The 15393-nt window shown below is 59.8% G+C and overlaps 1 protein-coding gene and 1 non-coding gene across 5 annotated transcripts; both read left to right on the forward strand.

Annotated features, from left to right (window-relative positions):
- The first annotated feature begins 7037 nt into the window (after positions 1 to 7037).
- Positions 7038 to 11347, forward strand: AP5B1 (adaptor related protein complex 5 subunit beta 1). 4 transcript variants are annotated; one of them, XM_032804264.2, is made up of 3 exons: positions 7038 to 7213; positions 7936 to 8110; positions 8503 to 11347. In XM_032804264.2, the coding sequence occupies exons 2-3, from the start codon at positions 7958 to 7960 to the stop codon at positions 11101 to 11103; spliced, it is 2754 nt and encodes a 917-aa protein (XP_032660155.1). In that variant the 5' UTR covers positions 7038 to 7213; positions 7936 to 7957; the 3' UTR covers positions 11104 to 11347. The 4 variants fall into 4 exon arrangements, with proteins under 4 accessions (XP_032660155.1, XP_032660150.1, XP_032660151.1 ...); XM_032804259.2 differs by having other exon boundaries at positions 7096 to 7154; XM_032804260.2 differs by lacking the exon at positions 7038 to 7213 and adding an exon at positions 7557 to 7748.
- Positions 11348 to 13749: 2402 nt separating this feature from the next.
- On the forward strand, positions 13750 to 15242 carry LOC116838785 (uncharacterized). The gene is made up of 2 exons (XR_012657156.1): positions 13750 to 13869; positions 15081 to 15242. It is a non-coding gene; the product is annotated as an uncharacterized LOC116838785 (transcript).
- Positions 15243 to 15393: the final 151 nt, after the last annotated feature.

Below are 15393 nucleotides of genomic sequence, written 5' to 3' on the forward strand. Positions count from 1 at the left end.
CAGCGCTGTTCCTTGGCGCTCAGGCTGCGCTCTAGTCAGTTTCAGCCTCCCAGCAGGTACAGCCGCGGAAGTGGCGGGGTGGGGGGAACAACCGGGGCGGGCGACGGAGCAGGCAGGCTCCCGGGGTTCTCCGATAGCTGCTTCCCTGCCCGGAGAGCCAGAACTTTTGCGGGCTCCGATCGGGAGGGCCGTACCCGATTGGGGAGGGAAAAGAACTGTACCTGCGCCGAGCTCATTAGCGAGTTTGTTTTTGAAGGAGGGGGTGGGGATGGCGCATGCGTTTGGAAATAACGGTGTCACCCACCTGTGCGCTACCTGCCCAACCGGTTCCCTGCCAGGAGGAGATTGTGTGACACCCACAGCTGGGGGCGCCCCCCCCCCTGCTTTGTTTTCTTGATGCTTCAGCGTTTCCGAAGAGGGAGCCGCTTGGGGCGGGGGGTTGAAGACTGACTCCCGGAGGGAGTGCGGGGTAGGGGGGAACAGGGGGTGCAGTGAATACGCTGTGCTCGTGAGTGAGGATCCTCCAAGCCAGGTTGACCCAAACAGCTGGATCTTGATGTCATTGAATTTAACCCCAGGAAAGGTATTTTCTTGGTTCAGGTCAGTAATTGGCCCTAAGGACTTGGCCACATTTCAGTTGTTTTAAACCAATGTCGCTCCTCTCCCCCTCTCCCCCGCACCTGCCCCAGTGTATCACCCCCACAGTGCACACAACACTTGGACTGGTGTGAACAGCAACTTACACTGCATTGGCCTGGTGGTGGAGGTACTGCACCAGAATTCATAGTGAGTTGCACTAGTGCAACCCTCTAGTGTGCATGTGCCAAGGTGGTTTGCATGAGTGTGGTCTGGTGTAAAAACCACCTCCACTGGCAGGGCTGCACTAACGCACCCATGTAGGTGCAAGGACCCACTGTCCCACTCTGAGATTTTCCATCAACTAACAGGCCCAGATCTGACCGGGTGGTCCCCAGAACCCCAAGCCTATCTCTCAGGGGCTGCTACAGGACTCTGCCCATACATAGGAGCTGGCAGAATCAAGGAGGAGGCCTGGCTTCGTGGCTGCTGGACCTGGGACACCTTGCACCTGATCACTAGCCACGCCAAGCTCCCATAACCCCACATTGCTCCCCTCTCATTTAGGCATGGAAACAAGCTGCTGAGATCTTTCCACGGGGCTCCGTACCCCCATCCCTTATGACAATCCCTCCCCCCCACCAAATTAGACCTCACTGGTGCTACAGATCCCTGTGCAAAATCCACCCCCTCCATTGTGAGGCACTGGGGCCCTGGGAATCAGGCCTTAGATGTCTCATGATAGGCTCTTGCAGCCAACAGTAGATGTTAGTCCCAAGTGCCCCAGGGGAAGGGGTGGGAAAGAGAAGCTGTGCTGTTTATTCCGGGGTGCAGCTCAGCTCCATCTGGAGGCGTCTGCTCCTGTTTCAAGGGACAAGTCAGCAGGGTGGTGCAGGTTGCGTTAGAGGGGAATGTCAGCACGGCGTGGGTTCATGGGATGGAGGTTAGCCAGACTGCACTTAGCCAGGCTGGAAAAGCAACTTGGCAGGATTCTTAGAATCATAGACTCGTAGGACTGGAAGGGAGGTCATCTAGGCCAAGCTCCAGCACTCACGACAGGATTATGAATGAATTCCCCCCGCCCCTTGAGACACATGCATAAGGAGGCCATCTGCAAAGATCCATGGAACAAATTTTAATGCGCAGGATGTTCAGAGTTCAGATCCTGAACACGCACCCCCAGCAGTTCTCCCCCTTCTGCATGGAAATAAAAGCATACACCCCAGAAACAGGTGCATCCCAGGTCTCCAAAGTCCTGAGTTTGAATGTGTTGGAGGGGGGGTTTTGAGGGGAGGGGTGTTTTGCAGGGTAATATATGGGACTGGGGGATGAGATGTTCTGGGGCATGGTTGTGGTGAGCAAGGGATTGTGGGGGAATTTGGGGTGGCATTTTGGGAGGCTTTGGGGGAGAGTTAGAGCAGGGAAGGCTGGGAGTCAGGACTCCTGGGTTCTATCCCTGGCTCTGGGAAGGGAGTGGGGCCCCGTGATAGAAAAGAGCAGGCTGAGGCTCAGGACTCCTGGGTTCTATTCCTTTCCCTAGGAGGGAGTGGGGTTAATTGGGCTAGAACAGGGGGGCTGGGAGCCAGGACCCCTGGGTTCTGACCCCAGCTCTGGGAGGAGAGTGGGAGAAGCAGGGGTAGTGAAGAGGTTTAGCCATGACCTACCCATCACAGCACTTAATCCCATATAGCCCCTTCTAACCTTGTGTCCCTCGCCTCCCCAGATGGCTGCTTTGTGCAGCCCAGCCGATTCCCCGGTCTGGGAGGTGGAAGGAATTGTTTGTGATTCACCCGCTGCTCAGAAGAGCCGGAGCGTCAGGCGGATGCTGGAAGCCAACGCCTGCCGGGTGCGGGGGGGTGGGGTGGGGATGAGAGCTGCGGGCCCCGCTAGGCCCAGCTCCAAAGAATCTTAATTGCAGCTGGCTTGGCACCTGTCAGCCGAGATGCTCCTGGCACACACAGCACATTCCTGGGGCCAGGAGTCCCGCAAGCCAGGCCCTGACACACAAACCTGGGAGCGGAACACAGACACTTCTTCAAGGGCGGCTGGCTAAAATCCAGGTCCAGGATGTGGGGACTGGCTGGCTCAGAGGGGTGGGGGATGGGACACAACCTCTCCCTTACCAACTGGGGGTTAGATAGGAACTGGTGCCCCCTAGAGGGGAAAGACCCCATTCCCTCCTCCTCCCAACCTGGATTGGAGCAACAGGCCCAGAATATGTGCCCTTATCTGGGCGGGGAAGGTATAGACCCATTAATTATCTGTCCAGCACCACTCACGACTAGTACCAAGGAAAAGCGTGAAGCCTGAAACATATAATTATCCTGCCTATGTTTCCTCTAGTGCCCCTGTCCCATAACACGTCAGAGAGGGGCAGAGATCACCCCACCCACAGCTGCAATGCGGCCAGCCCTGGGGTGGAACGCACTGGAGTGGTGGAGGAGTGTAACAGCACACAGCAACGCTACACAGCATTGGCAGCTGGGGGTGTGTGTGTAGCGGGGGGAGGTGGTCCAGGTTCAGTCTGAAACTGGGGCACAGAGAGGCAGAAACCAAGTCAACAGAGCAGGGGTTTGGCCAGGACACTGGAGTTCACGCACCAGCATGTGGGGAAAGTGCCAGGAGGTTTAACAACCATAAATGGGGCAGGGTCACGGTTTTACACCTCACTCGAATCAGTGAATCACAGTGATATGAACAGCACAACACCCTCATGAAGTGGAGAGCACCCCCTCTACTGAGCTCCCCCCTGGTGCTGCACTAGGGGATTGGAGTCATCCCTGGTTGTAAGAGGAGGATACCCCTAATGAGCCCTCCACCACACTCCATGCAGCACAGTGCCCCTTCGCACTGCAGTTGACCATTGGGGCCAGAAGTGACTGAGAAGGGAGAGCACCTGCTACCCACTCCCTGCAGCTCCTTAGTGGTCTCCCCTCCCATCCCAACTGAAACCAGGCCTGCTTAGCCTGCCATCTCCAGGCATCCCAGCATAGGCAGGGCTCCCGCTGCCTCCTGAGCCTCAGCCCACAGGCAAAGCGGATGTCAGCATGTCTTGGATGTGGAAACACCCAAGACCAGGCAGGTGGTGCCAGCCCAACGGGTTCAACAAAATACCCGGGTAAATAACCTCAGGGAGGAGAAGACAACAAACAGGACTTCTGGATTGGCAGCGTATCTAGTGGATGGGGGTGTGGGGAGCAAGGCCTCCTGGGATTTAGCCCTGCTCCTGGTGGGGAAGTGAGGTCAGAACGAAGGGGGACTGTGAGGCAGAACCCCTGAATTCTATGCCTCAGTTTCCCCTCACTCCATTGAGGGGATTCTCCTGGCTGGGCGGTTTCATTGGCACATGTGGGCACCTAGCTGTGAGGCAGACAAGCTGTGAGGTTGGTGATGATGAGCTGGGCTGGGCACTGCCCAGGCTCGTGGCACTGGCAGCCTGTGCACTGCAGCACATAGCCTGCATCTATAACATGCCTTCAAAGAACTTGGCTAATTAACCCACAAGTGAAGCAGCATCAAAACCACTCACACAGGGAAACTGAGGCACCACCACTTCCTTGGAGCCAGCGCTAGGGATACAACCCAGTTCTCACTCCAGCCCTCATAACCACTAGGCTCCCCTCCCCTCCCACAGCTGCAAATAGAAGAACCCAAGTGTCCTGGCTCCCAGACCACTACTCCCAGAACCAGAGATAGAACCCAGGTGCCTGGGCTCCCAGCCAGGCTCTCTGGATTGGGATGCTCCCAAAATCCCAGCTGGAGTTTCGACCTGGCTAGTTCCTGGTGTTGGGACGCGTCCCAGCCTCAGCCCCAGGGGGGAATGAGTCTCGTGGCAGGGATGGGGCAGACGCGGGGGAACCAGTCTGGATGTGGACAGGAGGGGTGCGGCCGGAACCTGGTGGGGGGAGGGCTGTCCCTAGTTCTACCACTGACTCACTGGTGATCCTTCCCGCTCCTTGCCTCAATGTCCCCATCTCCTCATGGGGATGGCATCTCTGAGAGGCTACCCAGAGACACCGAATAGTTCCGAATGGATCCATGTTTAATATATACCACTAGTGCTTTTCATCCCTTGCCCAGTGCTGAGATGCAGCCACCTCGGGGGTAGTGCACAGGGTCTGTTTAACAATTCACAGTAACACCACATAACAGTTTTGGACAGGAAGTGAAAAATAATTTTGTATCCACTTGAAAGTGCAGGGTTTATTGAGACAAGCTATAAACAGCAGAGGTGGAATTTGTCTGGGCACTGGGGTGGAGTACCCTGCGCTAACCACTAGCCCCCATTGCCTTCCCAGAGCCATAAACAGAAACCAGGATTTCCCACTCTGGCCCCCTTTACCCCAGGCCTTGCTGCTCCTCCTGCCGCTGGGTTCCTCCCTTCTCGCCCCCGCGCCTGGCTAGGGGAGCAGGAAGCTCCCGGTTCCACGTGGGGGCCTCTCCCTGTGCCCCAGGCAGGCCCCGTTCCTGCTGCCATACAGTTAAGTTTCGCCGCCCGCCCACACTCCAACCTATCTCAGCCTTTCCGAGCAAAACTCCCTGTACTCATTCCCTAACCCCAGTGCTGGGGGAATCTGCCCAAGGCTTTGATTACTGGCAGTGCCTGAGCCCCAGGCCAAGAGGGTATCTCCAACCCAGCAGTGCCATGGCTGCTGGCTGAGGAGGGAGGCAGAGGGTAGGAGTTGTATCAGGGCAAGTGCGTGAAATAATGAGGGGGATGAAGGAGTGGGGAGAAGAGCAGAAGATACAATGGGCTGCCCTGTGCCTCTTTCCCCCATCTGCCCAACCCATGTCATGCCCTAGGCAGCAGGCTCAGTGGGGCACAATCTGCCTCCATGTGTGTCTTCTTTGGCCCTACAGAGCTATGCATGGGGTCAAGGGGTCCCAGGGATAGTACGGGCTGCAGGCCAGGATTTTGGAGCCTTGTCAGAGCTAGCGGGGGGCGGGGGGAATCCAGAGCTGGAATAGCAAGAGGCTGTGGGTTGGGATTGAAGGGCATTAGCAGAGATTAGGGGGGCCAAGCTGCAGTAGCAGGGTAGGGGGACCACTCAGCCCCTAGGTACCTGCAACCTGTTAGCCGAGGTCTCTGGTATGGCTCAGGTGGGGGTGGCTTCATGAGACTGTTACTCAGAGGTTACACAACGAAACTGAAGCAAGTCGGCACCTGCTTCTGCCCCCTCATCCCAGACCTCTGGTGCAACAGAGCGAGGACTCAGCCATTGCCTCCTCCGTTAGATGCTCTGGAGACAGAGCCCTGCCACTCCTTCCTGCTCCATCCCATAGGCCAGTCCTACCTGTCACCCTCAACCCCAACCTCCTGCTAACTCAGCCCTGGGCTCCCCAACAGCTCACCAGCACCCTTCAATCCCACCCCCTGCTATCCCAGTCCTAGGCTCCTCACCAGCTCTGCCACTGCCAGTGCCTGTCAGCTTGGATTTGCAGCCCCCTGATATCCCTCCACCCAGTGCCCTGAAACTGACGAGGATCCTGTGCGGACGGGGTGATGTGGGGTGACAGTCCTTGAGGGTGAGAGGAATCCATGGCTGGATGGGGCCATTGGTCGGGGGTGGGGGGGTCGGAGCAGGCAGCGACAGAGAGAAGAGGGGTTGTTCCTATTGGGGGACGGGTAATGTTGCGGGCGAAGGGGTGTACCCAGAGCAGCGAGACAGGGGGAGGGACTGGGCAGTGACGCGGGGGAGGAAGATACAGGGGGGTAGTAAGGCAGGGGGGATGCCCCGGGGGGAGGGGTCCGTGGCCAGAGACAAGACTTGGGGGAGGAGGATACGGGGGGGTCTGGTTAGCCTGTGAGGCGGACGGGTGCAATATTAGGCGTCGGGGGGAGACGGCCGGGCAGGATGACCGCGGTTGTGAGGTGGTTTCCGACACCGCGCGGGCTGTTGACTCTCGTGCTGGGGGTAGGGATTGTTAACTCCTCGGTGCGGCATTACGTATAAGTCAGGTTTCCAGTCCGGGGGAGTTGATTGCCCCTAACCGGGCCGGAGGGGCCGCGGGCTATGACTTGGGGAGGAGGTACTGGGGGGATAATTAAGGCAGGGGGAGCCCAGGGGGCATACTGGGGAGTACTGTGGCATTGAGCGGGGGGATCGGGGGAGCCAGGCAGTGACGCGAGGGAGGAGGGATACACAGAGGTAGTAAGGCAGGGGGGATACCCCGGGGAGGGCCGGGGCATGGACGCGAGGAAGGAGGCTACTGGGGGTAGTAAGGCAGGGGGGGATACCCGGGGGAGGGACCAGGCAGTGACGCGAGGGAGGAGGATACAGGGAGGTAGTAAGGCAGGGGGGATACCCCGGGGGGAGGGGCCGGGCAGTGACGCGAGGGAGGAGGCTACTGGGGGTAGTAAGGCAGGGGGGGATACCCCGGGGGAGGGACCAGGCAGTGACGCGAGGGAGGAGGATACAGGGGGGTAGTAAGGCAGGGGGGATACCCCGGGGGGCGGGGCCGGGCAGTGACGCGGGGACATACTGGGGAACACCGCCCGGCCGAGCGGCTCTGGCCCCATCTAGCGGCCGGCCGGGAAGCAGGAAGGGCGGGGGCCGAGGCGGCTGCTGCGTCGGGCGGTGAGCGAGCCGGGCTGGGACTCGGGGGTGCCCCGGGGTTCCCCCGTGGAGGAAGCCGGGTAGGGGCAGCGTCCCCTCCTTCCCTCGGGGCGGGGACCCCTGGGGGCCATCTCGCGCTGCCGCACTGACACCCCCCCCAACACAGCCCGCCAGGAAGCCCCACCCCAGCGCCCCCGTTACCCACAGCTCCCCACCACTCCCCACTCCCTATCACCCACAATCCCCTGGGGCCCCGACCCAGCACCGCCATATTCTCTGTTACCCACACTCCCCTGCGTGGGGCCCTGCGCCCCCCCATTACCCACATTCCCGTGCGGGGGCCCGTTCCCCAGCGCCCCCGCGCACCCAGCGGTCTGTTCTCCAGGATTCGGAATCTTCTGAGCACCCTGCCCGCCCCCAGCCCCCGCTCGCTCTTACCGAAACCCCCAAGGCTCCCACTCGTCTCTGGCCTCAATCAGTGTCGCACGGGGTCCCTCCAGCTGCCCCCCTCCTTTCCCGGGATTGCTACTTGTCCCATTTTCTTGATGCCTCAGTTTCCCCCGGATTAAAACTGGGTTAGTAGCGGCCTGGCCCACAGAGAGTCCTGATTCTCAGGTCAATAATCCCATTACATACAGGCACTGAGATGTGGCCACCACTGAGTTGGGGGCGGGGGGGCTGCTTATACAAAGATCCCTGTCCAGTGCTGCCACCTCTGGGGCAGGGTTTGAGTGAGACTAGCAGCTTGTGGCTCTGGTGTGGGACACTCTTTTGCTCAGACCAGCTTCTCTCTCCTGCCCAGGTGGTCCCTCCCAGGGGTTGCCATGAGTGTGCGGAGTGGGGACAGCTGGGCCCAGCTTATAACAACCTTCCGAGCAGGCCCCACAGCCTTCCTTCTGGCCCATGGGAGTGATGATACCTTCCTGGCTGAGCTGCTGCAGGACCTGAGCAGCGAGAGGATCAGTGAGCAAACCAAGGTATGTGGGGTTGGCAGGACGCCTGGGTTCTATTCTTGGCTTGGGGAGGGATGTAATGGGCTAAAGCAAGTTTATACAGGGATTCCTGGGTTTCATCTTCAGCTTTGAAGGAGGAATGGAGTGGGATTTAGTGGTTAAAGCTGTGGGGGACTCCTGGGTTGTCTCTTTGGCTTTGCGAGGTGAGTAGGGTCTAGTAGTTAGAGCAGTGGGGCTGGGAGTCAGGACACCTAGCTTCTACCCCTGGCTCTGGGAAGGGCTAGAGCAAGGGGGTGGGAGTCAAGACTCCTGGGTTCTGTTAGTGGCTTTCCCCTTCTATCTCATGGTGGTGCCTCTGTGCATCGCAGCCCACAGTGGCAGCTCCCTGACTGCACTCCTCTCTCTTTCTGTTGCAGGTCTCCATGCTGACCCTTCTGCTGGAGTTCCCCACCCTGCTGTGCCCAGACCCCGAGGTGGGCGAGCAGGTGGCTGGCTCTCTCCTGGCTAACTTTGCTCAGCTGCCCCATTCACCCAAGCTGTCCTGGCTGCGATGCCACCTACTGGTGGTGGTGGGGACTGTGCTGATCTCCACTGAGGCCTTTGGGGAGGGCTCCCAGGCCTCTCGTGACTACCTCTCTCTGCTGCTGCACCTGGCCTCGGACCTCAATGACCAGCGGCAGGGGCCGGGTGACCGCGGGGTGCGGGCGGCCGCCTGCGAGAGTCTGAGGGAGCTGGAGTGCTGCTACCCTGGCCTGTTCTCCCGGCGGTTGGACTCGCTGCACTCCATGCAGCAGCAAGAGCTCACGCCTGTCCACCAGGGCTATACGCTGCTGTACAGCCTGGCCCTGCGCAATGCCGTGCTGCTGCTGGCCCGCCGGGGCGAGGGGGCTCTCAGTGAATTGCTGGCTGGCAACGAGGGGCTGGCTTGGGAGGCGGTGGGGAACGCCGGGGCAGTCTCTCCAGCATCCCTTGACCGCCTGCTGCTGCTGCCCACCCCGTCCGAGACCAAGGAGCTGAAGTCAGTGCTGTCCCAGCTGCTGGATGGCTCTTATCTGCTGACACCACCTGCCCAGAGCCAGCTTCTGTGGCATCTGGCCCAGGTGGTGTGTGTGATCCGCACCCAGTCACCTGCCATCTTCAAGGCGCAGCTGGTACGGTTGTTTGGAACAGCCCATGTGGCGCTGCTGCATGCCAGCCTGCAGCTCAAAGGGCTTTTCACCGACAGCCTCTTCACGGCTGAGGATGAGGCCTTCCTCCTGCGTCGCCTGGTGGGCATGGCCCAGCATCCCTCACTGCCCTCGCCCCTCAAACTCTTCTACCTCGACTGCCTGCTGCACTTCCCCGAGAACCGCCCACTGGGCTCTGGCTCTGAGGAGGGGCTGCCAGTCCTCCTCACACCCCGCCTGGCCTCCTGCCTCTTCCCCTCCCTCTTCAACGACCCGGGCACCATGCTGGCACGCCTCAACCTGCTGAGCCTGGTGTGCCTGGAAAACCAGGGCCCCGAGGCTGAGCGAGGTGTTGGGTATATCTTTGAGCATGTCCTGGCACTGGCAGACACCGTGGCAGGTAAAGGTGGGCGTGAGGCTACTGGGCTCTTCTTCCGAGCCACCTACCTCTTTGCCCGCTACTTTGGCTCAAGGCCACAGCTTATGGGAGAGCTGACAGGCACACTGGTGGGGCTGTATCGCCAGCGCTGCTCCCTGGCCCCCAACCTCATCAACCTGCTCAATGAGACCCAGTTGGTGCTGGATGACCCAGCCTGGACCACATCCTTGAGCAAGGCCCTGCAGGAGCTGACTGTGGGCATGCCACTGCTGCCACCCTGGGAACAGGAGCTGGGCTGGCATCTCAAGCTGTTGGCTCGGGTGGCAAAGGAGAGTGGGGTCCCACAGGGCAGTACACTTGGGTTCCTGCAGCGCCTGGTGCGGCTGGCAGGTGCTGGACAGTTGGGAGACTGGTACATTGGCCAGGCTTTGCTGAGCGTCTGCCGCAACCTGCTGCAGCACCAGCCTCCCCCTGCTATGGGGTGCCAGCTGGCTGAGCTGCTCCAAGACGTCTCACTGAGCTACCCGGATGTGGACGTGCAGGATCGGGCTCGCTTCTACTACGCACTCCTGTCGTGCCTGTCTGGGGACAAGCTGGGGGCAGTGCTGGCACCTGGGGGGCGCCTCAAAGCCCGGACTCTCTCCTCCTCCATCATGGCAGACAGCGAGAACTTCGCCGCCGCACTGACTGTGCACCCAGCCCCGCAACCCCTGCTGCTGCTGCAGCGTGAGGCCCCAGCCAAGCCCACCCTGGTACCAGTGCCAGCCTCCCAGATGTGCCCTGCTGATGCTCAGGAGGTGAAGGACTGCTGCCGACGGCTCCTGGAGCTGCATTCTCCAGCCCAGCTCAACCTGACATACCGGCTGCTCCACACAGGGTCCTCACCTGAGCAACTCTTCTGCCTCCTGCTACACTTCGAGCGCTCCGACAACTTCTATGAGCCAGTGCCTGATGTGTGTGTGCCCTGCCTCTCTGCCACCCACCCATCTCCCGTCCTCACACTCCACCTGCAGCCCCGCTGCCCCTACCCCACCGAGCTGGCAGTGAGCGCCTTGTACACCACCCAGACCGGCCTCACCTACTGCAGCCAGCTAGAACCATTGCAGGTGGCCTTTCCGGACATCTTCCTGCCTCTGGCACTGCCCGTGAATTGGGACTGTGAGAGCCGGCGCCACCTCTTTGACACCCTCTGGTCCTCCCTGTGCCCAGATGGGTCAGGTGACTGCGCCGAGAGCCTCTTTTGCTGGCCTACCACCCAACAGCCCTTGGGTGTCCTGGTACAGGCTCACTTTGCCAGCTACCTAGTGGCAGAGGAGCCGGGCACCTACAAGATTGCCATAGCCCTGCCACCCCACTACCATGTGCTGCTGCAAGCACAGGAGACCCAGGGGGCAGCGCGTGTCACCATTCGCACTGACAACTGGAAGGTGCTCCCCCACCTGAGTGCCTACCTGCAGAAGGTGGTGGAGTGACAGCCTCAAATAGGGATTGAGAGGTATCTGTGAGTTGGGCACCCCCCAGGAAGGGGGATCTGTGAGTGGGAGTAAAGGAGACGTGTCTCCAACCATGGGGGGGATTTGAGAGTGGACATAGGAGGACACATCTCCAGTCCACTAAGGGGCCAATCTCTGAGTGGGGCTGGGAGTCTGAAAAGTAAATTTTTGAAGCTCTGTACAAATGCCTTTTGCAAGTAAAATTTGCAGTGAAATGAACAAATTAGTGCATGTGGGGAGGAGTGCATTGGAGTAGGGATGGGGTGGTGCATGGGGAGCTGTGGGGGGAGATGCAATGGGATGCAGCTGAAGGAGTGTGGAGGTGGTGCTGTGCATTTGTGGGGAGTGCAATGAGGTGGTGCTGTGTGCCTGAGCTCCTGTACTGTTCCCAGCTAATGCGGAGTCTCCAGCACTGGTGCTGCTTGGAGCAGCTGAGCTGTAGTGCTGAAAGGACAGTTGGGATGCACTCTCTCCCTCACAAGCTGGAGGACTCTATGTCTGCCCTGTGGGCCCAATGCTGAAAGGAGGGTTTTGTTTCTGAGGCCTGTTCAGTCCCTGCCTACTTTCTTGGTACAGGGGTTGGTGAGCAAGGCTGGCCCTAGGTGCTTTGTCACCAAGGGTGGAAAAGGTTTTTAGTGTCCCATGCCAGGGCTCTGGTGCCCCCAAATGAGGTAAGTTGGTGTCCCTGCCCCCTGCTTACTGGCCCCCGGAAGCCTGGCTTTGCTGAGTCGTGCCTGTGGGGATGTGCAGGGATGGGAGGGGGACCTTGCTTTGCTGGGAACACAACTTGCAATGCAATCAGCTGTCTCCATGGCAACTGCTGATAGGGTGACCAAATAGCAAGTGTGAAAAAGCGGGAAAGGGGGTTGGGGGTAATAGGAGCCTACGTAAGAAAAAGACCCAAAAATTGGGACTGTCCCTATAAAATCAGGACATCTGGTCATCCTAAGTGCTGAGCAGGGGCTGGATTAGGGTTGTTCCCTCCGGTACAAAAACACAGGCCAGCTGGCAGCTCCCCCTGCATGGTTCCCCGCTCTGAACGCAACCCAGGGGCCTATCCCTGCCCGAGCCAGCCAGGCCCTGCTCCCGCACGTGGGTCACCGCGGGGGAGGGAGGCGCTCCAGAGGCAGCTTCTCCATCTTCCCGCAGGATCGGAGGCAGGGAGGGGTTTCACTCCGGCTGGAAACTACCGCAGCCGTTAGGCCCCCAGGGACGGGACTGCCACTCCCATCATGCACCGGGGGCGAGGCTTGCTTCCTGGGGCGTGCGTGGGCCTCAGGACTACAGCCCCCAGCATGCACCGGGATAGGCGTGCGGTGCCGTGTGCAGGGATTCCCGTTCCCGTGCTGCGCGCGGGACGCTCGGAGAGGGCGGCGGGTGAGCTGGGCTCCAGGCTGGGAGAAGCCGGCGGAAGGGGGCTCGCCTAGCGCCCCCGGAGACCCCACTCACTACGGCCCCATCCCTTGCAGGGTCCTGCCCACGTGGGGAGCCGGATTCCTGACAAGGTTCTGCCCCTGGCCCCCCAGAACCCGCCCCCCCCGCGCCAGGGATGGGGCGCCCTGCTCAGGAACTGCCCCCCCCCCCCCCTGCGCCAAGTGGATGGAGGCGCCCTGCTCAAGGAACTGCCCCCCCCCACCCCCCCGCGCCAGGGATGAGGCGCCTGCTCAGGAACTGCCCCCTCCACCGCCGCGCAGGATGAAGGCGCCCTGCTCAGGAACTCCCCCCCCACCCCGCGCCAGGGATGAGGCGCCCTGCTCAGGAACTGCCCCCACAACCCTCCCCCTCTCACTGTCTCTCTCGCCAGGCCCCAGCTGAGCAGTGCCTGCCTCTGGAGCAAGATGTCTGAGAGCAGCAGCCCCATTCGGCTGGACCTGAGCTCCCTGCGGGGGGCGCCCCAAGATGTCCTACACCTGCTGCCCTGTGAGGTGGAGCACAACGGCAGTGCCCCAGTGGACAGATACTTCACCCCGGCCATCCGCCAGGGCTCGCAGGGTTGGTGACTTCCCTCCATACTTGCCAGGGGATGTGTGCTGCAGGGATGGGATGGGGGCTCCGTAAGGGCTGCTCTCCCCTCAGTCAGCATAGACCCCAGTACCCCTGCATGGAACTTGAGTTGCTGTGCCCAATTCTCAGTCGAGTGCATCCCCTGGCCAGGTTCCTCTGTCTCCCCAGCTCAGTGTCGGTCTCTCTCCCTGCAGAGAAATCTGTATCCTTCCGTGGCAGGAGCCTCAAGGGGCAGGAGGTGATGGTGCCCCAAGGTTATGTGGGGCTGGTTCTGAAGGAGGATCAAAGGCCCTGCACAGAGAAGGTGAGCCCTATGGGAGTGGGGTGGATAGGGGAGAAGCAGCCCTGGGATGCTAGCACCTGCCTGGGAGAAGGCTATGGGGCTGGACCCATGGTCTTGCCTTGGGCTGGGATCCAGCAGGAGGGAGCACTGGTAGCTTCTGGGGACACATGCCCCCTCTGGGGCTGGGTGGGAGGGGTGGTGTTACCCCTCTGGGGCAGAGCTGGGAACAGCGTAGTGTTAGCCCTCGCGTTAAAGGGAGCTGTGCCTTGGAGCTTTCTGGGGGCCCCCTCAGCCCACTGCCTGTCCTCCTATGTGACTTCCAGCCTCCCATGCTGCAGGAGCGGACTGTGCAGCTGAAATCAACTTTTGGGATGCTGACAGTTTGGAACCTGGAGCAGGCTCCAAGTGCGGATGATGGGCTGCTCCTGGCTCTGAGCTGGCCAGGGATCGCAGAGGCCGTAAGTACTGATGTGCTGCTCTCTTGTCTGTTACCCCCACCCCAGAACAGTGAGGGGGGCTGGTGGCGCATGTTAGGGCCTGGTCTTGCTGCCGCAGCAACTACAAAGGGATAGGGGGCAAGATCCTGCCCCCCCCCCCCCCTTCCACAAAGACTCGCACACTAGCTCTGTGTTTGGTCCATTATAGCATTGAACGGGTATGTTCTCAGCACTGCCCCATCCAATCATCAGGCTGCTTTTGTGGTTCACCTAGAATCCCTTGAGTTGCTAGGGGTGAGACAATCATTACATCCCATAATACCCCTGCATTCACCTACACACACTGTTAGTGAAGGGGGGCTGGCTGTGTGTATGGGGCCTGGTAAATGCCATAATGATTGGTCCCCTCCGAGTGAGTCAAATAGTCTGGGATGAAATAACTACAGGGGAGTCGCATCTTATGCAGGGGTTAGGTTCTGAAGTCCGTGCGTAAGGCAAAAATCGTGTATAGTCAAACACTCATTGAATGGAATGGCGGGTGGAATCGCCCGCACTACAGATACAGTATTTAAATTGCTGTTTTTCTGTTTTTTGTTTTGCTGAGTGGGTATAGTTAAAATCGCACAAGTTAAATGTGCCTATGATGCAACTCCACTGTATAGCCCATAATTTATACCCTCCGTAGACACTCAGCCATGCCCCTGCCCCATAATATATCCCCGGTACCCCAGCAGCTGTGAATAGGGGGAATGCCTCCAGGCCTAGCAGGGGACAGAGAGCTGAGGCTATCTTGGCCTGCAAGGGGTGGCCGGGTGTTCTTGGGCCTTGATGTGGGCAAATGGAAGATGCTGTCCAAAGCATTCTGCCCAGCCTGGCGGGCACCACCCCCTTGTGGGAGAATATGGCACAGGCAAAGTAATTGCCCTGCAGGACTGGGCTCCATCTGTGCCTCAGTTTCCCCTCCACTCTGTTGCTTTAGACAGAGCTTCATAAAGCAATGAGTCTCCTGGGGTGTTCGTGCAATGCTTGGCCCAACAGGAGCCCCAGTCTCAGTGGGGGGGGGAGCAGTGTAGGGCCGGGTACAATGGGGGACCTCCCCACTTTGTCAGGGCCTCTAGGCAGTAGTGTGCTACACCTAACAGTCGCTATTCCTGCACTGTTATCCCTTCAGGGCTGGAATCCTATGGGTGTGGGGGCAGGTGACTTTTGACAGGTCACCTCTCTCATTGCAGATCCATGCACCAGTGTCGAGGACGGAATAGTGAGTCCATGGCGGAGGCAGCGGTCCCAGGACTGCTAGCCACTGGCTGCCACTGGGGTCTGCGCTGGGATTTTTTTGGCCCCATCACCCTGCGTGGTGGCTCCATGCTGAGAATACATGGATCTCACAAAGATGCCTGCTTGGTCTGAGTCATGATTCCAGAGTTCACTGACCCAGCACCTGGAAACAGGTGGGACAGCATCTCCTCTGGTCCACAGCTGGCTGGCTTCCCTTTGCGCTGGAGATTGGAAGGCTGAGTGCAAACACTGATCCCTCAACATCCG

Source organism: Chelonoidis abingdonii, chromosome 17, assembly GCF_003597395.2.
Source record: "Chelonoidis abingdonii isolate Lonesome George chromosome 17, CheloAbing_2.0, whole genome shotgun sequence".
Taxonomy (NCBI): domain Eukaryota; kingdom Metazoa; phylum Chordata; order Testudines; family Testudinidae; genus Chelonoidis; species Chelonoidis abingdonii.